Genomic DNA, 25,155 nt, shown 5'->3' on the forward strand with positions numbered 1-25,155 from the left:
GAGGTGACGGTGTTCTGCCCAACACATCGATCCCCGGGAGGAGTCGTGCTCAAGCCACCTCTAGGGTTTGGTGGTGGCAGCGATTTGAGGCCAGGTTCTGTCAAGAGCCCCATTTTGCAGCCCCGTGGGAAAAGGGATTTTCTGTGCTTCACCCCGGGCAGCAGGCGCAGAATTCCTCTGCTCTGCAAGAGCCTGAACGCAGCCTCCCAGAGCAGAGCCAGGCCTCACGGCTGACAAACAGCCCCGGCCGCAGCAATGCGGGTGGATGCTGCTGGGGAAGCGCAGCCCGCAGCTCTCCGCGCTCGCCGCCACTCACCCCGGGTCCCAGCTTCAGCCCGTGAGCGCCGGCAGGGACGGGAGAGCCTCGGCTCGGGGGGCTCCTGGGGTCCCCCCTCCCTCGGGCGGGATGCTCGGGGCAGAGCCCCACGCGGGGACACCGGGAGGCTCCGCTCCCGCATCGGAACCGGAGCCGGGACCGCAGCCGCGGCTGCCGGAGGGGCGGGGCCAGCGCCGAGGCCACGCCCCCCCCCGTGAACCCTAGAGCACGCCCCTCTCCGCCGCGGTGGTGGCGCCACCCAGCGGCGCACACACGCACACACACACACAATCACAGACCCATAGGGGAGCCAATTCCCATTTAAAGACCTTTTAATGCCTTTTCCCATACAAATCCCGGCCATCCCGGCTCCTCCCGCACTGGAGACAAAATATTTCCTCTACCGAATAAATAAAACGCGACAGACAGGCGGTGATCATGCACAAAACCCCCACATCCATGCACACGTCCCTCCCCAAGGCAGGCACTCACAACAGCCTTGCGTTCAAACGGCACCCTCCATCCTTCCTCCTGCTCCCCAGCAAACAATCACAACCCACGTCTCGCACAAGGAGAGGCACTGCATGATTCACTGGGAGAAGAAAGCAGAATCACAGACTCACAGAACAGTCTGGGTTGGAAGGGGCCTTCAAAGCTCAGCCAGTTCCAACCCCCTGCAATGAGCAGGAGCATCTTTGACTGCATCAGTTGCCCAGAACTACATCCAGCCTGGCCTCCAGTATCTCAAGTGCATTCAACCACCTCTCTGGGCAACCTGGTGCACCTACTACCTGAAATGAGAAGCTCATGAGGAGCTTGTACCTATACCCACAAGTGGTGGAGCAGGATCAAACCCCAGAGAGGTTCCATCAGTAACAGCACACAAGGGATGTGCTCACCTGCACTAGGACATGCCCAAGTCCCCAGCTGGTCCCTGTGTGATACACGTGTCCTCAGCAGAAACCAGGAAGGACAAACCTAAGTCTCTCAATAGACACTTTGGAGCTGCTGCTTTATCACTTAGGGATCTGTAATGAAACACCCAAGGCCTTTATCATCAAACCCATGCACCTGTAGCTTGGGGTGGAAGTTTTTAGGCACTTAAACAAATGGCTCAAAAAGCTCTTTAGCATCGTAGCAGCCTCCATGTGCTCTGTTCCCCAGTTTTACACAATGTGCAGCACTCAGGTAGGGACCTGCTGGGAAACTCCTCCCTCTGAGGTCTCTGATCACCAGGAGCATTTGTCCAGCCCACCTTTGGCATTAGCATTTTGCCTTAAAGACTTATTCCTGCAGTGGCCGGTGACCAGGGGAGGAAGGACAGACAAAACACTCTTTCTGTAGGTGGTTAAGCAGCTGCCAAAGCCACCCCCAAGAGCTGCAGTTCAGCACACAGACCTTGTTGTGGGGAAGGGAGGCATATAATTAGAGAAGAAATAAACCCAAACCAGTGACCCTTTACGGGAAAGAAGTGCTTAAAAAGCCTGGGAGAAGCCCTGGCAGGACCATCTGCAGACAGCAGGGGAGTAGCTCTGCTTCCACGCCAGGGAGGAAGGCAAATATAGCAACACTTTGCCCTTCAGCAGGACCTCACAAGTGCCCCTCGCTGCCCACACAACAGCAGTCACAGACACGGGGTTTGGAGCAGCCAAAGGTCTACAGCAGTTAAGGGCTGTCGAGCTTCCCCTGCACGCTCACAGCCTCCAACAGACCAGGGGATGCTTTTCCTCTGCTGCAGAGGGACTTGTGACAAGGGCATGAAGGGAGCCTTGGGAATGGCTTTAACATGCCCAGGGGAGACTGAGCTGAGCTCTTAGGCAGAAGCTCTTCCCTGTGAGGGTGCTGAGGCGCTGGCACAGGGTGCCCAGAGAAGCTGTGGCTGCCCCATCCCTGGCAGTGTTCAAGGCCAGGTTGGACACAGGGGCTTGGAGCAAGCTGCTCCAGTGGAAGGGGTCCCTGCCCGTGGCAGGGGCTGGAGCTGGAGGAGCTTTAAGGTCCCTTCAGCACAAACCACTTGGTGATTGTGAGCTGAGTTGGGATCATTTCAAAGTCCAAGTGCTGCCTATGGGCCGGGCCCTTGACTCCTGTTGGGGTATGGGTGGTCTCTGAGTGGCTGAGCCACTGTGCTGGGGACCTGCTGCAGCAGTGACTGCTGCCAAACGCAACTGTCTGGCAGCAGAAAACCCCTGCAGCTCCCTCAGCAGAGCTCTTCCTGCCCCCTCTCACTGTCCCAGGGCTGGAAACCCTCCAGGGCAGCATCCTTGAGGGGCCAGGTCCAGATCTGTTAAGGGAGAGCAGGCAGGAGCTGTGAGCACTGAGGGCAGAGTGACTGAGGAAAGCTAAACAGAACCATTAAAGCAAAGAAACGAAGAGGCCCTTTCCCTCTGCTGCCAGCTGGTACATAGGTAAAAGATAAATCACCTTTTGGAACCGCTCCTAATGAAACTTTACCTTGTTTTTCTGAAACAAGACAGTCACTTTTCTCCTGATGGTTTCTCGCAGGCAGAGCAGAGCAGAGGTGGGATGGAAGCGTGTGCGTACACATGGCCATACCTTAGCCACCCATCCTACGTTTTTGCCCAAGGAAATCTCCTCCCAGTGTCCTATTTGCAGAAGTATTGCTCAAGAGGTTGAGTAGAACTGCAAGAAGCTGGGCAGGAGGGTACAGCTCCAACCGGAGAACAGGAGAGCGGAAGATTCCTTCCCTCCCCTCTCCATTAGAAAATGACCCGTTATTAAAGGAAAAATCCATTTCCTTTCTCCCCCCCCCACAACCCCTTTGGTGCTGGCTGTGCAGTGCTGTCTTTCGATGAAGGCACCTTTGGAGAGCGCTGATGGCCCAAAGCACAAGGCCCCAGTGCCTCCTATTTACACCTGAGATTAGCGCTGCTGCATCTCCCCTGCCCTCAGCCCCTGAACTACCCCTGGGCTACAGCAGCAGCGTGGGGAGAGCAGGAGCCACGCGGGGCTTGGCACCACTGGCCTCGTGAGCACGCGCGCGCCTTCCATCACACCGCGTACCTGGCCACGTCGCTCTTGTCAAAGACAACTTTGGTCGCAAAGTAAATGGCTACGAGGCCGAAAGCAGCCGCTGAGGCCATGTAGGCCGTCACCGACTGTGTAAACTGGACGATGGAGCCCATGAGGAGGGAGGGGACGACCTGAGAGAGGAGGAAGGCACTGTCCAGGATAGCCAGGTCCAGGCAGATCCCTCGGCCGGGGGCCACCGAGTCCGCTTCTCCCACCATCATCCTGAGGGAGACGTCGCAGGAGGAGCTGACGCACAGGGCCGAGCCGGCAGCCGGGCAGGAGGAGGAGGAGGAGGAGGAGGAGGAGGAGGAGAAGAGGCTCCCGGCGTGCCCGTTCTGGTAAGGCAGCTTCTGGCTGGGAAGCAGGCCTTTGGAGAAGGATTTCTTGTCCAAGCGACCTGCAGCTTCCTCCTCTTTGCTCCTGTACCTGTGCAGAAACACCTAGGGAAGGGAGGAGGCGCGTGAGGAGGGGCGGGCGGGCGGACGGAGCCCAGCAGGCGAGGGGGGACCCCGCTCTTGGCCGTGCCTCGTGTGTGCTGCATCGGGCTCCCAGGGTGCAAGAGCCCGCAGCGGGTCTGAGGCAGGATCCCCAGGTGAGAAGGGCTCCAGGAGCCACCCTCATGGTCCCCAGGAGCCAGCCCGGCTCTCCCCGCCTGCCGCAGGGCACGAAGCAGCCCTGGCTCACAGGGGGATGCGGCCAAGTGGTGCCTTGGTTGTGCTGGAGCCCAAAGGCAGCCCCGGTCCTGCCTGGGGACACCGCACTGAGCTTCCTCTTGTCACCTCCTCAGCGGGTGCCAACGGGAGCCGGGCACTGGGCACAGCTCATCCCATCCTGAACCAGCTCATCCCATCCTCAACCAGCTCATCCCATCCTCAACCAGCTCATCCCATCCTCAACCAGCTCATCCCATCCTGAACCAGCTCATCCCATCCTGAACCAGCTCACCCCATCCTGAACCAGCTCATCCCATCCTCAACCAGCTCATCCCATCCTCAACCAGCTCATCCCATCCTGAACCAGCTCATCCCATCCTGAACCAGCTCATCCCATCCTGAACCAGCTCACCCCATCCTGAACCAGCTCATCCCATCCTGAACCAGCTCATCCCATCCTAACCAGCTCATCCCATCCTGAACCAGCTCATCCCATCCTGAACCAGCTCATCCCATCCTGAACCAGCTCATCCCATCCTGAACCAGCTCATCCCATCCTGAACCAGCTCACCCCATCCTGAACCAGCTCACCCCATCCTGAACCAGCTCATCCCATCTGAACCAGCTCATCCCATCCTGAACCAGCTCACCCCATCCTGAACCAGCTCATCCCATCCTGAACCAGCTCATCCCATCCTGAACCAGCTCATCCCATCCTAACCAGCTCACCCCATCCTCAACCAGCTCAGCTCATCCCATCCTAAACGAGCTCATCCCATCCTAACCATCTCACCCCATCCTGAACCAGCTCATCCCATCCTGAACCAGCTCATCCCATCCTGAACCAGCTCATCCCATCCTAACCAGCTCACCCCATCCTGAACCAGCTCACCCCATCCTGAACCAGCTCATCCCATCCTGAACCAGCTCATTCCATCCTGAACCAGCTCACCCCATCCTGAACCAGCTCATCCCATCCTGAACCAGCTCATCCCATCCTGAACCAGCTCATCCCATCCTGAACCAGCTCACCCCATCCTGAACCAGCTCATCCCATCCTGAACCAGCTCATCCCATCCTGAACCAGCTCATCCCATCTGAACCAGCTCATCCCATCCTCAACCAGCTCATCCCATCCTGAACCAGCTCATCCCATCCTGAACCAGCTCATCCCATCCTGAACCAGCTCATCCCATCCTGAACCAGCTCATCCCATCCTGAACCAGCTCACCCCATCCTGAACCAGCTCATCCCATCCTGAACCATCCTGAACCAGCCACCCCCTGAACCAGCTCATCCCATCCTGAACCAGCTCATTCCATCCTGAACCAGCTCACCCCATCCTGAACCAGCTCATCCCATCCTGAACCAGCTCATTCCATCCTGAACCAGCTCACCCCATCCTGAACCACCTCACCCATCCTGAACCAGCTCACCCCATCCTGAACCACCTCACCCATCCTGAACCAGCTCATCCCATCTGAACCAGCTCATCCCATCCTCAACCAGCTCATCCCATCCTGAACCAGCTCATCCCATCCTGAACCAGCTCACCCCATCCTGAACCAGCTCACCCCATCCTGAACCAGCTCACCCCATCCTGAACCAGCTCATCCCATCCTGAACCAGCTCACCCCATCTGAACCAGCTCACCCCATCTGAACCAGCTCACCCCATCCTGAACCAGCTCACCCCATCTGAACCAGCTCATCCTGCAGGACAGGAGCCAAGGGCCAGTGCCCTCCCTGGGTGCACCCCAGAGCCGGAGAGGCCACTGCAGTGCCAGCAGAAGTGTTCAGACCTTCGCACCAACAAAAGGGCACTCACGTGTGGCCAGGGCAGCCAGTGCAGGAAACCTGGGCCATTCTGCGCGAGCACCGGTCTGCACGGGGCAGAGCAGATAAGCAAGGCCACGGAAGCCGCTCTCCACGCGGGGAGGATGAGCTAACAAAGCCAAAGGGGGACATGAGCAGAGCGCGGCCTCCCTGCTGCGAGGGGGAACGGCAGCTGGGGCACCCCAGCCCTGCTGCAGCCCACCCCAATGCTGTCAGCAGCCTGGGCACCTCCCAGCCCTGCCCCGGGGCGTCAGGCTCTGCTCGTGCTGCCCCAGGCCGCGGCTGCGGACCCGCGGCACAAACAGCTTCAGATTCGATCACGGAACAGAAACCAGATGAGAACCTCACCACAGAGCAATCACCCTCCCCAGGCATCACCCGGGCTCTGCTCGGCTGCTCGCTGCACCCTTCAGCTCTCGAATTCACGACTTTATCCTCCAGTGCGTCCATCCAGGACCGGCACTGATCTTCCGTGGAGCTGAAAAACCCTCCCACATGCCTGCTGTTGCCATCACGCTTCAAAGCGGCTCCAAACCCAGCACAGAAAGGGCATTGTGTGAGCCAAAGGACGATGTCCCCCGCGGCTCCAGCCCTTCCTATGCGACACTGATGTTCTCAAAAGCCTGCTCAGCTGCCCTCAAGGCTCAGGCCATGTTTTCTGGGTTCCTATAACGATCCAGGCTGGGACTTCAGAGATACATGTTCTGGCAGGGGGGTGAATAGCCAGTGCGGAGAATTAACCTAAATCCAGAGCAATCCATACTCACAGGAATGAGCTTAGTGGGAACTTCTGCTTTAAAATCACCCCTTGCAGCAGGATACGAGCACAGGAGGAACAGGAGCCTCAATCAACAGCTTCATCTCAGGGAATCATGGAATGGGTTGGGTTGGAAAGGACCCGAAGATCATGCAGTTCCACTCCCCTGCCATGGGCAGGGGCACCCCACATGAGACCATGTCCAACCTGGCCTTGAACACTGCCAGGGATGGACATTTACCATGTCTCTGGGGGACCCATTCCAGTGCCTCAGCACCCTCAAGGAAGAACTTTATCTCCAACCTGAACTTGCCCTGTTTCAGTCTGAACCCATCACCCCTTGTCCTGTCACTGCATCCCTAATGAAGAGTCCCTCTCCAGCATCCCTGTAGCCCCCTTCAGACACTGGGAGCTGCTCTGAGGTCTCCACGCAGCTTCTCTTCCCCAGGCTGGACACCCCAATGTTCTCAGCCTGGCTCCGTACGGGAGCTGCTCCAGCCCCTGCTCATCCTCATGGCCTCCTCTGGCCTTGCTCCATGTCCGTTTTATGTGGGGGACACCAGAACTGCCGCAGTGCTGCAAGTGGGGACTCAGGGGTCTCCCCCGGAGCTGCTGGGCAGTGCTGGGAGCGAGGAGCGCAGCGGTGCCCAACCTCCTGCACAAGGGGGGAACGCCAGCAGGCGCCTCCAGCAAGGCTTCAGTGCGTCCTCCTGCCCTGGATGAGGCTCAGTGGCCACGCTAAGGAGAGGCCATGCAGGAGAAGAGTGACTTACGCAGGCTGTGCAGGGCACGGAGCTCCAGCGGAGGTGGCCCTGAGGCTGCCGCACGGGGGGGGCAGCAGCAGCCACTGCGGGTGCCCCCTTCTGCTGCTTCACTTCAGGAGCAGGGGTGAAAGATGGGAGAAAACAAAGTAAAAAAGGGGAGGGAAGAGAGGGAGCAGGGAGGAGGGAATGAGGGGAGGCAAGCAGGAGGGAGGAGAGGTTTGAACAGGGAGAGAAAAGAGGAGGACAGAAATGGGGCAGATGGGGAATCCAAGGGCACTTTAGGATCTACCTCTCTGGGGTCTCCCTGCAGCCTGCTGCAAAGTGCTCGGGGAAGGAAGGAGGAACTTCCAAGGCAGGGCAAAAGAAACCAAACCCAGCTATACCCCACGTCTCACTGCACTTGGTGTCCGAAGTTTCACCCCCTTTATTTCTCTTGGAGTGAGGGGAATAGGAAGAACCTCAGTTTTCATGGCACTGATCTTCATGATAGGGACAACAGCTGCAAAGCAGGGCCTCAAAGGGAGAAACCCGTGGATTTTAGCACATCTCGGAGCTGCAGATGTGACTTGGCTGCAGAATGCACACAGCTGGAACTAACCTGCACCACTTTCCCTAACAACACGCAGGACACAGGAACACAAGACATCCCTTTTGATACACCAACCCCAGCTCGCTTCTTCTGTCTTGCCCACTCCCCGCTTTTTAAACCTGCACAGTGCCTGCTGTGAGCAGGGGATGCCTGAGGAAGGAGATGCCAAACTCTCATCAGCTCCATTCCAGATGAATCTCCAGAGAAGACAGCCTGGAGACAAGAGGCCCATGTGGAAAACCTTTGCACACAGGCATGTGTTTCTCTCCCATGCACTGAACTGACTGGACCGGCTCCAAGAGGCTGGCCAGGCTGTCCTGGCGGCACCCTGCCCTCTGCAGCTGATCCCTACCTGTTTCTCATGGTGGTACAGCGATGCCAGCGTGTAGGGCAGGATCTGGAGGGCAGAGAAGGTGAAGCCTGTCAGAGCAGCCGAGATGGTGACCACGGTGATGCTCTGTGAGAGGCACATGACGGCGGCAGCGCCGGGGAAGAGCACCACGCTGCTCAGGTACACGGCGCGCGCCCCGAAGCGCGTCACCATCCGGTCCATGATTGTCGAGAAGAAGATGGATGTGATGCACTGCAGGAAGAGGCCCAAGCTGCCCATGCGGACCCCTGCAGGGAAGCGGAGGTGGTGAGAGTGCCCCCAGGCTTCACCAGCGCATCCCTGCCTTGCAGCAGCCACGCTGCAGCTCCCACCCTCCGCCAGCAGCAAGGATTTCCCACACATGCTCCCGGGCACCCCAGTCGAACCAGAGGGGCAACGGGACATAGGAATCCAAACGGCGTCCTTGTCTTTGGAAGCTGTTTGCACCTTCCTACTCTTAAGCCAGCATCTGTCACCTGCCCATGAACCAGGATCTGTTGTTATCTGATGCCAAAACCAGCAACAGAATGAAAGGAACAAGGAGTTGTGCTTAAGCCAAGGTAAAGTATACAACATGCACTGAATGAGTGCAGCATCCGGTAGCAATCCGGACCTTACCCTTTGCAAAGCTCTATCAGATTTCAGGGAATTAAAACCATTAACTCTTTGGAGCAAGGATCATTACTCAACATATGTTCCTGTGACAGCCAGCACAATGGAGCCCTGACCTGCTGGGAGCTGTACAGTGCAAGTGTTAAATAATAATTAAGCTGCCTCTAAGTTAAACACTCAGCACAAAGAGGCAGTGTACTGCAGAGCTCACAGAGGCAGCGAGTGGAAAAACCAGAGGGCAAGATGTACAGCTGGAGGAGGAAGAGGGCCAGGAAGGTGCCTCCAAGAATAAAAGACTTAGATCAGGGAGAGGAGAAGGGCCAGGAGCCAGTCAAGGCTCTGGCAGCACACAGCAGCCAACACGGGACAGCAGGCAACAGGAGCAGGCAGGTAACGTGCTGCAGTGAGTATCCCATGATGTGGACGTGGCAGCTACAGGCTCCAGTGGTGAGCACTATCAGAAAGCACTGGAGAAGGGGGTGAGAAGTGGGGAAGCTGCCTGAGGGCTCCCCAGAGAGCGACGTGAGATGGGAATCTCACAGCAGAACTTCTGCAAGGTTGTTGTGCATTACGAGCAGAGCTGAGCCCACCCCAGCTCCCACTGACCCCTCCTGTCCCAGGGAACCGATGCTGCAGCCTCAGAGCAGCTGCTTCACTTCTCACCTTCATCGTAGTGGCGCCTGGCATCCGTGCCTGGCTTGGCCCTGGGGACACCGTGGTACAGCCCTTCCCCAACAAAGTCTGTGTAGAACAGCATGAAAGTCATGAGTGCCATCCAGCTGCAGAGCTCGGCCACGAACAGGCGCCGGATGACCTTGGGGATGCGGCAGTAGAGGCTGTGAAGCCGCGGCACCAGCGTGCAGAGGTTCCTCAGCGCCTGCATCGTGTGCCTGGCCTGCAGGAGACACGAGCTCCTGGAGACGTGGCAAGAGCAGCAGGCAGGGGGTGAGGGCTTAGGGGGAGCATCCTTCAGTGCCGGGCCATCCAGAGCATCTGCCTGGGTGGCTGCCTCCTCTGTCACAAAGAGCGTGGCCAGCACACAGCCGAGGAAGATGATGGCAAGGAGGGTGAAGAGGCAGGTCTCCTGCCCTCCCAGGTACGGGGCCAGAAAGCTGCCCCCCCAGTCTATGGCTGGAAGCAGGTAGCCAATGCAGCCCCCCAGGCTAATCATGAAGGCATACATGGAGAAGGCCTGGCGGCAGTTGTCTGGCTCCTGGAAGAGGTCTGAGAGCAGAGCCTCCAGGGGGGTGAAGCAGACCTGGCCACAGAAGTCCAGTAAGCCGATGCCCAGGATGAGGAAGGCAATCTCCAGAGGACGAGGGTTGAGGGCAAACAGGCTGGCCAGGCTGCTGGCGTGTGGGATAACGAAGAGGCTGAGCAGGACTCCCAGGCAGAGCATCCAGATGAAAGGTCTCCTCCGGCCGTAGCTGCTGTGCCAGTGGTCACTGGCGGATCCTATCAGCGGGACAAAAACCAAGCCAAGGACAGGTCCTATCCCTGGAAAAGAAGAGGTGATGTTAACGTCTGGAGCACACTGCTCTGTTTGCACCGCAGAGAAATAGCCCAGGCGTTTCGGGAACTCAGCATGCTTCCCTGGGACACAGCCCCCTCCTCCAGAAACAGGCTGCCCTCTGCTGTGCCCTCAGAGACAAGCCCTCATGCCTTTATTTGCCCTCCAGACCCAAAGGGAAAACAAGCACGTCAAAGGTGAGAGAAAAGCTGCCTACCCAAAACCATGGTCATGAACTTCTCCTCCACTCCCACTTCCAGCAGCAGCGGAGGCACGTAGGTTATCCCTGCAGCCAGGCAGACCTCCAGGCCGAACGTCAGGGAGTTCACCAGCAGAAGCTGGGTCTTGCTGTTGTGGAAGAGCATGCTGGCCCCGGCTGCCTGCCCCGAGCTGGCCCCGGCTGCCTGCCCCGAGCCGGCCCACAGCCCTAGTGCCAGCGAGCTGCTGTGCTCCGGCTGCGGCACAGCCAGGGATGCCCCACAGGCCAGGTCTGGAGCTTCCCTGCCTGCTCTGCTGCACAGATGCTGCCCCCCATCTTTAGCAAGGGGGACTGAAGTGTCTTTTCCTCTTCCTCTTTGTGCAAGATGCGGCCCCAGCGATGCTGAGTCCAGGCGTGGGCAGGCACGGATCCCACTCCAGGCTTCCCCTTCTGCTCACGTGCTGTGGTCTGTAAGGAGAGAGAGCTTAGACACAGCGGGGTCCAGGGCAGGGGAAAGCGCTAAACCCAAGCACCGCAGAGACACGTCATGGCTGAAAGGGGCAGTCACACAGGAGGGTGATGAGAGGACATCTGCGAGAGCAGCAGGATTGAGACACAACCACATCGGTGCTGGGCTCCTCTCCAAGGGCTTGTGTCAAGTGTCAGCCATGGTTTGGGGAAATGCAACTCTGCCTTTGGGCTAAGGGAGGGCTGATGTCCAGCCTCATCTCAGAGAGGGGCAGTTGGAGCAGACAAACAAAGGACTTAGGGTCCCCTCTCCCAGTGAAATCAATTAGAAGCCCCTTCAAGGCTCAGGGCTGCAGTCACACAGGGTCATCCCCGGGGACCCACCCCACTGCCTAATGACAGGGCATCACCCGCACTGCTCCGCGGGCTCCCAGGGGAGCAGTTTCACCCAAATCCCATCTCCAGCCCGAGACAGGGCACAGGGAACAGATGGTGCCTCCATGGAGTTTCACAAACAAACCTGACCCACTTTAGCCTCATCTAACAGTGAACAGCAATTACCTTACTCATTAGGCTGAGTCATTTACTTGCCCTGTAACATGCTCCTTCTTTCCAGCCTTCTGCAGAGGGGAGAGGCCACCAGAGCAGGGCAGGGGCCAAGCAGCCTTAGCAAGAGTAAGCAGATGCCTCTTTGTAACCTGCTAGGACCCTGCCATGATGTCAGCCCCAGCAGCTAGTCCACCCAAGGGCTGTCTTGCTAAAAGCACCTACTGGTGTGTGGCTATGCTAGGGAAGGGAGGGTGCCTTAGCAAGACATGAAGCTCCTTCACAGCCACTGATTCAACAGTAAACCAAACTGCTGCCTAGTTCTCAGGATTCACGATCCCACTTTGCACAGAAGCCTCAGCCTCCTGTGCCTCCCCGGTGCTTTGCGTCGAGGAGGCTGAACGCAGATGGAAAAGAGGTGAGAATCCAGTTGTGCAGCCTGGTGCCCCTCCAAGTTCTTTGCTTTCATTACAGGGGAGAGGAATGGGAACAGGGAACATCCCCAGCACTCCCCTTCCTCCTCAGCAGTGGCTGAACCAGCGGCGCTGGACCACAGCCGTGCCACAGCTACACTGGGCAGAGAGAAAACCCCATGTGAACACCAAACGCGGTGCCAGTGAGCACTCCCTAACCTCACAGATGCATTTGATGCCATCACGGCACAAGTGAGCAGACAGGTACAGCTGGGACAGCTTCTGCAGTCTTTTCCTTCCCCTCTTCAAATAAGCCCCATGGAGATGAGTGGGTGAGGATGTGTGGTGATGAGGTTCCCACTGAGGTGCAAGCATCACTCCCTGCCTCTTGCTGCTGCAGAGGGGAGGCACCTCCTGAGCTCAGGAGCTGATGGGCTGCCAATGACACGCAAAAAGGACTGATGATTTTCCTTCCTATCTCTCAGGTCGCCCCCTCCCAACAGCTTAGACCCCAACTGGCACAACAGATACCTCCTTTTAACAAGTGTGAACATTCAAGTGACTTGCCCAAGGTCAAACAGCAAGGGAAGGCAGGTGGGAACAGAACAGCTTTCCTTTCATCACCAGACATGGCTTCAAAGGCGCGCTTGGAGGCCCCAGACATGCTCAGCCTTACTTCAGATGCGCTCTATCTGCAAGGGCTGGGGACAGCAAGCACCGTCCTCAGATGTGGGCCACACACAGGATGCTCAGCCCTGCTCACGGGTGATGGGTCCCCAGCCGGCTGACAGCCCTGGGATGGAAATTCAAGCTCCAGCAGCACAAGCCTTGGTGCTGCTGGCTAAAGGGAGCAGACTCCCAAGCCAGAATGAACCGAGTCACCATCGCTCTAAGATAGACCTGCGAGGGAGGTGTAATGTCCACTGACTGCTGCAGTCCAGGCTTGAGGGGGCTTATCCCTCCTTATCCCAAGGTAAACTCCAAACACTCGATAGATGTCTTACACACACAGAGAAGATTTCTTATCAGTAGGGAAGACAAGACCTGTCTCTTCCCCCTCCACACCCTCACAGGGCTTTAAGGACCAAAGAAATCCCTATGATCCAGAAGCAATACTCACGCACAGTCAGAGAGGAGAAGCTGCCACCAGCAACCAAACTGCAGCTCCAGGTGAGCCCTTTCCTGTTTAAACTGCATTTGGTGCCAATCCCCATCAACGCCTCGCTTTTCACTTTGTTCCCAGCACGCAGGAGATGCATTGGCTCGGCTGGGCAGAAACACCAGGGCAGGCCAGGGAGGACGGGGGCAGAGGGATGGGAGGGGAAGGCTCGGGAGGCGCTGCAGAGAGGAAGGCAGAAGCCGGGACTCACCTCCTGCAGGCAGCGCGGTCAGAGGTGGTCCCCGGCTCCCCGAGCTGCTCCCCCGGGTCCCGCAGCCCTCGGGAGAAGCAGCTGAAGCGGTCGGGCGCAGAGCTGGAAGCCGCGGCAGGTACACGCAGGGTTTGGTTCCAGGGCCCTCCCTGGTGGGGTGTGAGCAGCACCGCGGCCCCGCCTGCGCTGGGCAAACACAGGCACCAGCGCGGCGATGTCGCTGTGCCGGAGCGCGGCCCCGGCAGCAGCTCGCTGAGGGGCTGGGGCTGCGCGGGCCGGGGTAGGGCACGGGCCGGTGCTTGCTGGTTAAAGATGGGACGTTCCCTGCAGCTTTGCCTCTAAGAGCCCCGGCAGCCAGCCCAAAGACTTCGTTTAAACCGCCCCTCTCTTCCAAGGCTCCCCTGGCAGGCTCTGGGCTGGTTTGGTTCTGGAGCAATATGAGCTTTGGATGCGGAAGGAGTCAGTCACCGCGTCCTAGGGGGCTCCTGGTCTAACAGCAGCATTTACACCTCACACACAAGGGAGCTGCCAACAGCCCGGTGGGATTTGGCATCTTGTGATGGGGAGGCCCTTTCACAGTCAGACAGGTCCAAAAGCTGCGGGACAAGAACTTCCCCCGGCCTCAGTTTCCCCCAGCTTCTACACTAGGGACAACACAGAGCACAGTGCCAAGCCCCTTGCCTCGGATCCTCCCCCAAAGGGACACAGAGCCCTCCTGTGAAGGGCTCCTGCACGCAGAGCAGAAGGGAGCCACATGGGGGGCTCCTTCACAGCTGCTCCCCGAGCTGTCGTGCCACAGGGACATCGCCTGCTGCTGAGCTGATGATGCCTTCCCCTGCTCTTCCTCTCTCCGTCCCGAGGGAAGGTAAAGCATCTTTAAACACCTCGGTTTGAAACGTGAAAACCAACCTTTTCCTGCCCTTCCTCTGCAGAGAAACAACAGATCAACGCCGAGAGGTTGGTTCAGCTGGCAGCAGGTAGGAGGCGGGTCCTGGGGCAGGAGCAAAGCAGCAGGATGCGGACAAAGGCAGAGAGAGGAGACCAGAGGAGAGGGCTCTGCCCCCCACCTGCACACAGGAGCCTCTCCAGCAAGGGCAGCCACAGCAGAAAGCCCCGCACCTCCTGCAGCCCCGGCACGTCCCGCTCCTCCGCTCTCGCCCACTGCGGCAGCCGGGAGGGCAGGAGGAAGCAGGCAGCGTGCCCCTGCAGAGCACAGCTCACCCCGCAGCGCTGCCAGGGAGCAAGAAGGGGTAGGGGTGAAACCAGGGACTGGCGCTTCCAGAGCCCGTTCCTCAAAAGGCAGAGCAGCCCCAGGCCGGAGTCACGCGTTTCCCCTGCTCGCACGCTGCAGAGGCAGCTGTGACAAACGTCTCCCTGCAGGGCCGGGGCGCAGCGGGCTCCACATGAGGAACCCCAGGATGTGCACATGAGAAGAGCAGCAGCGAGGGCACAGCCACGCACTGGAGCCAGCGCGGAGCGTCCTGGAGGTGTCAGCGGGACGGCCTCGCTCACACACAGCAGCACCGGCACAAGCTCACCTCCCGTCTCCCTCCCGCCGGTGCAGACGTGGCTCTGAGCACCCCCGTGAGCAGACCCTGGGGCTCATCTTTCACTTCCAGAAGAAACCAACGCTAAATCCCTGCAGAAAGAGGACTATGTGCACTGATGGATGTGCACAAGCATGGCTGGAAGCAGTCTCGCCTCCTCCCTCCCATCTTTCCAATGGATCTTACAAGTAACCACCTCCAGACAGTGCTTAGACTGAAGACTGAGGGACGTGGCAGAGAAAACCTCATTTGTTCCTCAGAGGAATCCATATCCTGATACTCCATAATCCTTCCAGTCTCTCACGTGGATGCAGAAGGGACAGGAGGTGTTATAAACATGGTAGCAGCCCTTCTGATGTATGACAGTTGTGCACCTACCCCATGGTTCAAACAGCCACAGTAATGATCACACAGCAGAGGACTGGATTCATCAGCTATCTGTGACCTGTCAGGGCTCTGCAATAACCTGAGCCCTGTCTTACGAGGAAGAAATGACCCCACAAAAGCCTTTTCCTTAGCAAATAAAGGAAAAGCCTTGGCTTTTTGAAGGAGCTGGTCCTGGGCAGTGCAGGAGATGGTGGGGATGTGGAGGGCTCCAGCCCAGCGCTTCCCAGGTGATACAGACCCACGTCACCACAGGCTGGGTGCAGAAGCCTATTCCCCCTCGGGCAGCAGAGGGAAGGGAGGGCCAAGGGTATTGCCAGCCTTTGGCTTTCCATTCATAACCACAACGGTCCATTTCCAACCTTGCAAGGGGCTCTTTCTGAGTGTTATTAATCCCCTGCTCCCTGGAAGCCCTTTGGAAGAAAGGGTGGGAGAGAGCACAAGAGCAAGCGCTTAGGGAAGGGCTGTTCATCCAGTGCCAGATCCTTTCACAGCTATCAGTGCCCATTCACTGCAGCTGAATGGGAAATACACCATGGAGAATAGCTCTGGCAGGCCCGGCGGGATGAAATGGAGCCCTCACCTGACCTCTCCTGACCCTCTCCCCTTCCCCCTCCCTTCCCAAATCTCCTTGACCCCATTCCCAGTGTGGGGAGAGGGGAGTGCTCATTAAGCAGGGGTGGGAGAAGGGCGCTTGAGTCCCTCTGAATTAACTCCGCACTTCCTTTGAGCTCCATTCTACGAGCTCGGCTTAGGGGAAGAACAGCAGCAGCGGGTGGAAATGCCCTGGATGGGAACAAGGAAGACCCAGTCTGGTTCAAAGGGATGCAGTTGACTTGGGCAGGACCAGGGGTGGGTTCTTTCCTGCCACGCTGCAATGTTTCGCTGCAGCACCTTCAATGCCACCATCAGCCTTGGAGGCTGAGCAGTCATCACCATGAGCAGGGCTCGTTCCCAAGCCCAAGAGAGCTGGTTCCCATCTGCACAAGCTTTGGGAAGCGTTAGTTCCAGGTTCCTTCAGGTAAAGGTGTAGCTGTGAGGGCAAGAGGCTGTTGAGAGTTTTCTGTGGTTTTTGGCTGCCTTAGCTCTGGTGTCAGCCTGATTGACCAGCAGCAAAGAGGGGGCAGCTCTAGCCCCCTGCTCCTCACCTTGGGGGCACAAACAGGAATCTGTCTCTGTCTTTGCTGCCAAGGGGAATGGCTTTAACCTGCCAGAGGGGAGACTGAGATGAGCTCTTAGGCAGAAGCTCTTCCCTGTGAGGGTGCTGAGGCGCTGGCACAGGGTGCCCAGAGAAGCTGTGGCTGCCCCATCCCTGGCAGTGCTCAAGGCCAGGTTGGACACAGGGCTTGGAGCAAGCTGCTCCAGTGGAAGGGGTCCCTGCCCGTGGCAGGGGTTGGGGCTGGAGGAGCTTTAAGGTCGCTTCAACCCAACCCATTCCCCGAGTCTCTGAACGGGGCTGCTCGTGCCTGCCACGCGAAGGGGCGGTCTCGCAGTGTTTCACCTCCTCAGGACTGGCACAAGATCCCCAAAGCAAACAGAAGCCTCACACACTCCCAACCACACACAACGCAACCAAGGCAGCAGCACTTGCAGCTTCTGCTCTCAAGGGCCTCACTTCTGGTCACCCTTTCCTGTGCCAGCATCAGGTCTGCTACGAACAGCTCCGGACAGGCTTGGCTGCCTCTCCAGCAGAGCTCTGCTTGGCTCCTGCACGCCCCAGGCTTCTGCCTTCATTCATGAGAGGAGCCCCTGCTTTGGAGCAGGAGGGGAGGTGAGACACGATCTGGTCCTGCTTTTCACTTGAGCTCATTTGGGCTTGAGCCCGTCACCGTGGCATTCGGGCTGGTCAAGCCTTGAGCCCACCGCCCGGTGCTTGGGCTGAGCCACCCTCTTCCCCCGCCTCCTCCTGCTCTTAGCTTTAGCAGAAGAATACAAATGTAAATTGAAGTGGAAAGGGGGAAACCCCCGCAGTGCCCCCCTCTGCAGCGAGCTCCTGGGCACAGATTCCATCCCCATGGCCAGGGTCTGTATTTACGTGGCAGTGTGTAACCCCCCCCGCTGAGCTGCCTTTTCTCTGCCCGAGCCCGGGGGCTCCTGCACCGCGTCCACTCCAACGGGCCCACAAAGGGGATTAGGGAGAGCCCGCAGAGTAAATCCATCCCATTAGCCCTTGCTGGCGCTGCTGTCCTCTTGGCGAGGGGGGGAAGAGCCCTCCAAAGGCTTTTAGAGGCGCTGAAATTACACTTGAGCCTGAAACACTCCACCCAGCCCTGCAGCCCCCAACAATGGGCTGGTTGTAAAGGGAATAGCGGGAGCAGAGGAAAAAGAGCTGGATGCTGCTAAAAAGGGCAGCGGCCTCCCCACGGCTGAAACACCGAGAGGTGGCTCGGACCCCCCCATTACATCCATCCATGCGTGCTCCCTGCGGAGCCAGGCCCTGGGATGTGTTCCATAGACTCAGGGAATGGGTTGGGTTGAAGGGACCTCAAAGCTCCTCCAGCTCCAACCCCTGCCCCGGGCAGGGACCCCTTCCACTGGAGCAGCTTGCTCCAAGCCCCTGTGTCCAACCTGGCCTTGAGCACTGCCAGGGATGGGGCAGCCACAGCTTCTCTGGGCACCCTGTGCCAGCGCCTCAGCACCCTCACAGGGAGGAGCTGAGCACTCACAACAGTGACAGAAGCTGTTAAATCCCTAGAGCTGAGCAGAAGAACGATTTCCCCATTTGGTAGAAGAGGTGGGAGCTGCTTCAGTGCTCACAGGACTGGGAAAACGGGAAGTGAAACTGGACCTTCTTGTTTCCCACACACCACTGCTGTGTAACGGCACATCTGAGTCCTCAGCAAGCTAAGGCCATACTTGGGCTTCTCCTCCTCCAGCACACTGCAGCTCCAAGGCGGCTCTAGGAGCTCTATCCCACGATGGAGCTTCCTCATTCCTGGTTTATTTGGGAAGCTGTGGCAGTCATGGGGCCAGCTGAGACTCCAGATCAGCATCAGTTCAGATGGTTATAAAGTAGGAGTGAGGGCTCTGACAGCGCAGTGGGAGCTGCTGGCTCCCATCACTGAATCTCACCTCTCTCTGGCAGCAGTCGTGTTTGCCAAGGTCTCTGCAGAGGAAAGAGGGAGAAGCCAAAACCCCACACGTGGCAGTCGTGGAACCACGTTAGAAAAGCCCTTTCCCAGGGTTCATCCGGCCCAGACTCAGGCAGTCCCTTTGGCTTCAAGGTTTAGGAGCGTGACCTCATGCTCTTCCCCAAAGGCTGTACTTTGGGTCCCGGACACACACCGAAGCAATGGGCTCTTTTGTAATGCCGTGGCAGTCAGGCCGTTTCTTCATGGTCATTTTGTGCTCTGCAAGCCCGCTTGTGTCGCTGCCGGCGCGGTCTGACGCTGACATCTCTCTGAGCGAGGCCTCTGACCTCCAGTGGCAGGTTGGGGGTTTCTCCCGCTCTGTTTTCTGCCTCCCAGATGAGGTCATGGCTTTGACGAGACAAACAAAGAGCCTTTGCATCGCGAGGACCAGCCCCAGGACCGGCGTGAGGACAGAGCCCCACCGCTCGCATCAGAGCCCGCGGGCAGGAGCCCACAGCCCTCCTGGGCACGGCTGGGATGCTCTGCGAAGAGATGCTGCGGCTGCTGCCTCCAGAGCGGGGATGGATGTGGGACAGGGGAAGGGAATAAAGCAAAACTCACAGTGCCTTGGACTCCTGCTCCACCTCCCGCAGCCAGCGCGGGGCTCTGCGCCAGTGTGAGCCACTGCCAGGGAGGCATCTGCTGCCACACCAGCGCCCGCTGCCAAGGGACGGGCGAGGAGCACGAGCGCATTGGCAGAGCCGGGCTCCTGAGGGTGCTCTGAGGTCAAAGACCACTGTCAGAGTCCTGAGCACTCGGCACAACAACAGCTTTATGTGCCCACGGTAGCAAAACCTGCGCAAGCTCCGACTCCTGCCTGCAGCAAGTGACTTCCCTGTGCTCATGAGGGCCCCCCCATCACTGCTGGAGCTGAGTCTTCTCATCACGCCAGCCCAGTCATGAGGCTGGCTCCGAAAACAGGAGATTCTACGATTTCCCTTCTGCCCGACCTTGTCTGGGTAATTGCAAAGCCAAGGAGCAATCAGATTCTAGTGTTTCAAACATGTTTCACTGGAAGGTCTTTATGGGAAACTTAAAGCCTTTTCCTCTCCCCATTCTACCAGCTTCACGTGTTACAGGCCCTGAGCATGCCAGGACTTTACATTAAGCTGCAGCCACTCTCACAAACCCCACAGCAGCATCCAGCATCTCGGGGGGAGAGATTGCCACTGGTCAACAGCCAAGGCTCAAAGCTGCCCTTTCCCCAGGAGGGGGATGCAGCCGCCGTCCCTCCTTGGGAACAGGAACCCGACTCCTGGTTTGAACCTGGAAAGGATCTGTCCCAAATCATGAGCTTTTCAGTACCTAAGCATGGGGTTCAAGTTCAAGGACCGCTCACTGAAAACCTCTGCTGGAAGAGCAGAGGGTAAAAGGCAGTTTGTGCATTTCAGACTGGAGCAGAGGCAGGATTTCCCTCCACACTGGGCTCTCTCTTGCCTCTGTTGACTGGAGTAAAGTTCAGTGAGCTCCAAATGAAGCAGAAAGACCTTGGCTATATCACAGCATGCTCCAGGCTGCCTCGGGCAAGCAGCCAGGGAGCCTCGGGCCAGCACAGCGCTGGCTCTGCCCAGACAGAGCTGGGGAAGGGCTGATCCCCAGCACGGCGCTGGGCCACTCTGCCTGTGCATCAGCCCCAGGCACGGCAGCAGAGCCGAAAGGCTCAGGCACTGCTATCAGCGCCGGCCGCAGGCAGTGATGAATGGGGCAGCCCAACTGCAGACTGTGCCCAGGGATCCCAGATGAAAGGGGCCCTGTCGGATCATCTTCCCCCGGCTGCTGGGGGCTGCCCCCAACAGCCCATCTCCAGTGCTTTGTCCAGGCCGGAGGGATGGATCTGGAGCACTGAGGTTGAAGGAACTTGCCCCGAAACAATATCCAGGGGCTGAGATTTCATGGCTGCGAAGTGCCCGTCCTCCTTCCCTCCCCCTGCAGCTCTTCCCTGTGTAATTCCACACTTCTCTCGGTCAGACCCCTCTCCAGACTGCACCCAGCCGCTCTCCTGGACCCGCCACCCCTCCCGGCCCGTTCACTGCTCGGGCAGCCTTGGCTGTAGCACAGCAGCCTTTTGTTGTAGCACTGCTCCAGCTGCTCCCACCGCCCCGCACACACAGGAGCTGTTTGTCAGAGCCCTTCCCAAATCCACCTCTGGAGTCCAACAGCAACAGTGCCCGCACAAAGCCCTCCCCTGTCACACCACCAGCGGTACCTGGTACCCAGACTGAAGCCACTGGCATCTCCTTGCTCCTTTGTGCTCCATCTCTTTGTGTTTAGGAGCTGCCTCTCACCACAGACCTAGGAGGAAGCTCCCTGTGGGAGCAGAACAATCCTCCATTCTCTTGGCACAGCAATAAGCAACGGGAACGTTTTCCAGAAGCCAGCCCATGGTAACACAGTGATAACCACAGCACTAACAGAGGATGCTCAGCACCAACAGAGGCAGCTCAGGGCTTGCAGAGCACCAAAATGCTTTGGGCACCCTGCCTCCAAACAGGAGATCCCAACAGAAGTGGCACTACAAGGCCTGGGAGCAGCAGAACATCCTGGATCAGCAGCAGATGCTGCTCATCGCTCCCAGACAGAGCACTGCTGATGGGATAGGCACAAAAGCACCAGGAGAGAACTCCTGTGCAGGTTCCAGAGCAAGGTAAAGGCTTTTGGTCTGTGTGCAGAGAGGTCAGAGAACACAATGAGCACACACACCCCTGCAAAGCTAACCAAAGAACCAGCTCTGCTCCATTGCTTCCAGAAGCAGGCAATGGGGGGGGGATGGCAGAGTAGTGTTAGATGTGGGGGCTGATCTTTGCAGGTCATATCCCAGCAGGAATTGCTCCTCATGTTCAGTACAGAAAGCCTGATCCACAGATTTCACTGCATGCACCATTTCACGGGAAGCCCTAACCCATAAATCTGAAGCAAGAGTCAGATGTTATCCACAACTCCGTACGCACAATCCCTGGAGCTGGCTCCAGCCTGCTCTGCAAGAGCATTGACATCTTGTGGGTGCTGACAGCTCGCACGGATTTCACTGCACTCATTCTCTTTGCCTTTGCCCTGACGTCCCGGCTCCCGGAGACAAACCACCCCAGAGAACTCCAGCTTCCAACAACGTCAAGGTGGGAAAATCTCTGCTCCCTTGGTTGAAGAACCCAGCCCTCACAACCCCAAGCAGTGCCCATCAGTGGTTCTTTTTGTCAAACAAACCTGATTTTGCCATGGTCCATCCTTGCACCTTCTGCGTATTCCCAACCTGGCACCTAGGAGACTTCACCTGTGAGTTCACACCGCTCAAACAAGGCTTCCCTGGCTGCAAGGCAGGGCCAGGTCCTCCAGATCTGGACTAGCAGCACGTACAGTAAAAGAAAAGCCACAGAGCCCGCAGTGAAGCACCTGCTTGTTGCTGTGTGTGTTCCAGCCACCCTCCGGCACCGAGACAAAGAAGCCATTGGGGCCACATTCCTCCACCCCAGTTACTTTGCCAGACAATATTCCCGGGGCTCTGTTTCTCCTCTTCTGCAGGCTGGCAAAACCTTAAACTAATATTTGGGAACTGCACGAGGAACTGACATTTTAGGGTGTGAAAACAAGGAGGAAGGGCCCCAGCGTGAGGACCTCCAAGGAGCAGCGTGTGTACCCATCATCATAACGAGATGGGGACTGTGGCTCCACTGGGCTGATCTCTGAGCAAGCAACCCAGGAGCAGAGCTGGTGGCCACATCAGCACCTTCTACAGCTCTGCCATGCCAGATCACGCTCAGGTTCCTACCACAGCACAAGAACAGGTTTTGAGGGACGCATGGATTCCGTCAGCCTCAGATACAACACAAGCACCAGGACACAGAAATGCAAAGCTAACCCTGCGCTGTGCTCGCTTCCTAGCCTTTGGTTTATGCTGAGCGCCAGCTTGCCTTCATGCTGTGCAGCTTCATGCTTACAGGTGGTCTATGAGCACACACACTGCTTGACTGCCTTGCAGAGGCTGCTTTGTTTCCCCGTTTTCTAGGGGCAAGGATCCCTCCATGAGCCACTCTGTTCCTGCCTTCGCTGAGCCCTGGGGCTCCTGCTTTCACATGGGAATGTGATGTCGGATATGAAGCATTCAGAAACCAAGTCAACACTGAAAATAGCTGAGAGCAGCTCACAAGCTTCTCACGGGTTCAAACAGGGAAGTTCAGGTTGGAGATAAGGCAGAAGCCCTTCCCTGTGACGGTGCTGAGGCACTGGCACAGGGTGCCAAGAGAAGCTGTGGCTGCCCCATCCCTGGCAGCATTCAAGGCTCCTTGGTTTCTGCATGTCCCCCTGTGTACCCTCTGCTGCCTACTTCTATTGAGGTACAAGGCTCCACAGCTACTGTTTGCTGGTCCCCACACCATGGCCCTGCTCTCTGCCACCCTTTGCTTCTGCTCCCTTTATAGCCTTGAATCCATGACAAACTCCACAGCTTTCACCCTATGGGTCAAGTGTTTTTCCTTGACGCTGCCTTAGCCAAGATAAAGCCATAACAACAATCACATTAAAGAAAACCCCAATCAACTGCCAAAACAAGACACTCCTCAGATGAAGGGCTCCAGCATAGGGAAAGGTGAAGGATAAACAGAGGTTACTCACACGGCTTATAGCTCATCTGAAAGCTCTGCAGCCCCACTGTGACACAAGTGGTATAAACCTTTAGAGGCTGCAGGTTTTGCCCTGTCACTTCATCACGCAATGCATCTGATGCTTTTCAGACCAGCCCTGTGATTTCAGCATCTCACGCTATGGATGCAGCATTAAAAAGCTGACTTCACAAAGATGCTGCCTGTGGAGCTTGTCCCGAGGACACTGTGCTGCATTATATTACAGTGATGATCATCTTGGAGCCTGCAAGATGCTCACAGGTAACGTTACTGTTACCTCCAGGCAGCTTCTACCCAAAGCAACTTGGCTTGGGCCTTCTGGCAGCAGCTCAGTGTTGGGAAACACCCTGAGGTTCAGGTGCTTCAACTGGAACCTCTTCAAGAGGACAAGACACTCACAGAGGACACCGCACAGGCAAGCAGCTGTAGGGGCAGATACCCACCAGCGGACAGCACAGGCAAAATCCACCTACACTGCACCTAAAATCCAGCTAAATTTCCGACTGAATCCCAAGATTGGCTTATGGCCCTGAAATACAGGGATTTACATCCCTTGTAAACCTCTCAGTTACTGGCTGTTAACTCTGGAGTTTCTAGCTATCCATATCCGATTTCTAAGCCTCTTTTCAAATCCCACACCCAGAAGCTTCCACGGGGTTTTGGGGGAATAAGTTCCAGAGTTTAAGGCACTGCCAGGAATCCCAGCACGGGGCTGGCAATTCATGGCTCCATCACCACTCCCCACGGAGTGCAAGGGTGGTAGCAGATACGGATGAGGGGAAAAAGCCCAGGTAGCATCACACATGAAAAAGGGAAAGAAAATTGCTGGTGGGTGAACAATAGAAAGTGTTTCAAGGCTGGTGCATGTTTCTCAGGAGCGGCTGCATGATTCCAAGCCCGGGTCATTTGGGTGCTTTTGAAGTCCTTCCTCACGCTCTGTTTCTATGCATTTCCAGTCACTCTCATGTTACACGTGCAGACGCTGTGCTCTTGAACTCACATCCAGAACCAGACCAGTGCCAGGAGGGGACATGGTTTGAGCCTGGCCACTTGCTCTGCGCTGCCCACGGGCCTGACAGATCAAGATGAGGACCAGGAAAACTTCCTGACACATTTCCCTTCCAACTTCTAGCTTCCTTTAAAACACCAGCATGAAAACCAAGCGCCTTGCCAAGCCTGGCCATCACCACTATTCGTTTATTCTAGCGCTTTTCCCTGCCTCCTACAGCCGTCAGCTGCGGGATGACAAATTAACCTTTCAGTTTATGTTTATCATAAACGGGCATTTGCCCACCACAGTCTCCAGCGATGACACAGGCGGTAACCTACGGACCGTCCACGTTATAACACCCAGGTACCACTTTTAAGGCAACAGCCTCCTGCAGCAGCCGAAGGGGAGAGACGCATTAACCTGGCGGCAAACCTAAGCGGAGCCCGCAGGTAGGTGCGGTGAACACTTCCCGGTGCCAAGCACGGGCTTCCTTCCACCGCACGGACCCACTGACCTGTCCCTGCGAGCCCACGCTCACATCGCGCTGCCGGAGCCCTGCTCCTGCTCCGCCGTCTTGAACACGAACTTGGACCCGGCGGACGCGTCTGTAACAATGCAAAGCAGAGGAAGCCCTCACGCCGCGCCCACCGCGCGTTAACTCGGGCTGGGGAGCCCGGCGGGGCTCAGCCCTACCTGCGGGCGCGTCCCGGTGCGCGGCGGCTCCGCGGGAGCATCCGCGGGACCAGGGCAGCCGCCTCGCCCCGGCCGAGCCGCGCTCCCTTCCCGGCTGCAAGCGCTGCGCTGGGAGGCATCCGCATCCGCATCCGCATCCCCATCCCCATCATCCCCATCCCCATCCCCATCCCCATCATCCCCATCATCCCCATCCCCATCCCCATCCCCATCCCCATCCCCATCCCCATCCCCATCCCCCGACCCTACCTCGGCGGCGGCTGCCGGGGCTCTCCCGGCCCCGCTGCGGCGCCCGCGCCTCCGGTTAAATGGGCAGGTTCGGGCCCGGCAGGGAGCATGCGCTGGCCCTGCCGCCCCCCCGCCG

At 57.7% G+C, this 25,155-nt stretch overlaps 1 protein-coding gene across 3 annotated transcripts; it reads right to left on the bottom strand.

The window, feature by feature from the left end:
- Window positions 1-3,324: 3,324 nt before the first annotated feature.
- SLC45A3 (solute carrier family 45 member 3) lies at window positions 3,325-25,155 on the bottom strand. 3 transcript variants are annotated; one of them, XM_057400656.1, is made up of 5 exons: window positions 25,041-25,155; window positions 10,654-11,103; window positions 9,590-10,423; window positions 8,297-8,562; window positions 3,325-3,786 (listed from the first exon to the last, which is right to left on the bottom strand). In XM_057400656.1, exons 2-5 carry the CDS (start codon window positions 10,799-10,801, stop codon window positions 3,325-3,327), a joined length of 1,710 nt encoding a protein of 569 aa, XP_057256639.1. In that variant the 5' UTR covers window positions 10,802-11,103; window positions 25,041-25,155. The 3 variants fall into 3 exon arrangements, with proteins under 3 accessions (XP_057256639.1, XP_057256640.1, XP_057256638.1); XM_057400657.1 differs by lacking the exon at window positions 25,041-25,155 and adding an exon at window positions 13,433-13,476; XM_057400655.1 differs by lacking the exon at window positions 25,041-25,155 and adding an exon at window positions 12,282-12,985.

The sequence above is a fragment of the Pezoporus wallicus genome, unplaced genomic scaffold (assembly GCF_028554395.1).
Source record: "Pezoporus wallicus isolate ANWC-B61680 ecotype Strahan unplaced genomic scaffold, APGP_CSIRO_Pwel_v1 scaffold_7736, whole genome shotgun sequence".
Taxonomy (NCBI): domain Eukaryota; kingdom Metazoa; phylum Chordata; class Aves; order Psittaciformes; family Psittacidae; genus Pezoporus; species Pezoporus wallicus.

What these genes read in the sequence shown, in the direction of transcription:
- SLC45A3 (XM_057400656.1), bottom strand. Translation starts at nt 10,801, where the DNA reads ATGCTCTTCCACAACAGCAAGACCCAGCTTCTGCTGGTGAACTCCCTG. An exon ending in CAGGCGCCACTACGATGAAG is followed by an intron (nt 8,563 to 9,589) that starts GTGAGAAGTGAA and finishes GCTTCCCTGCAG; the next exon opens with GGGTCCGCATGGGCAGCTTG. An exon ending in TGTACCACCATGAGAAACAG is followed by an intron (nt 3,787 to 8,296) that starts GTAGGGATCAGC and finishes TCCCTTCCCTAG; the next exon opens with GTGTTTCTGCACAGGTACAG.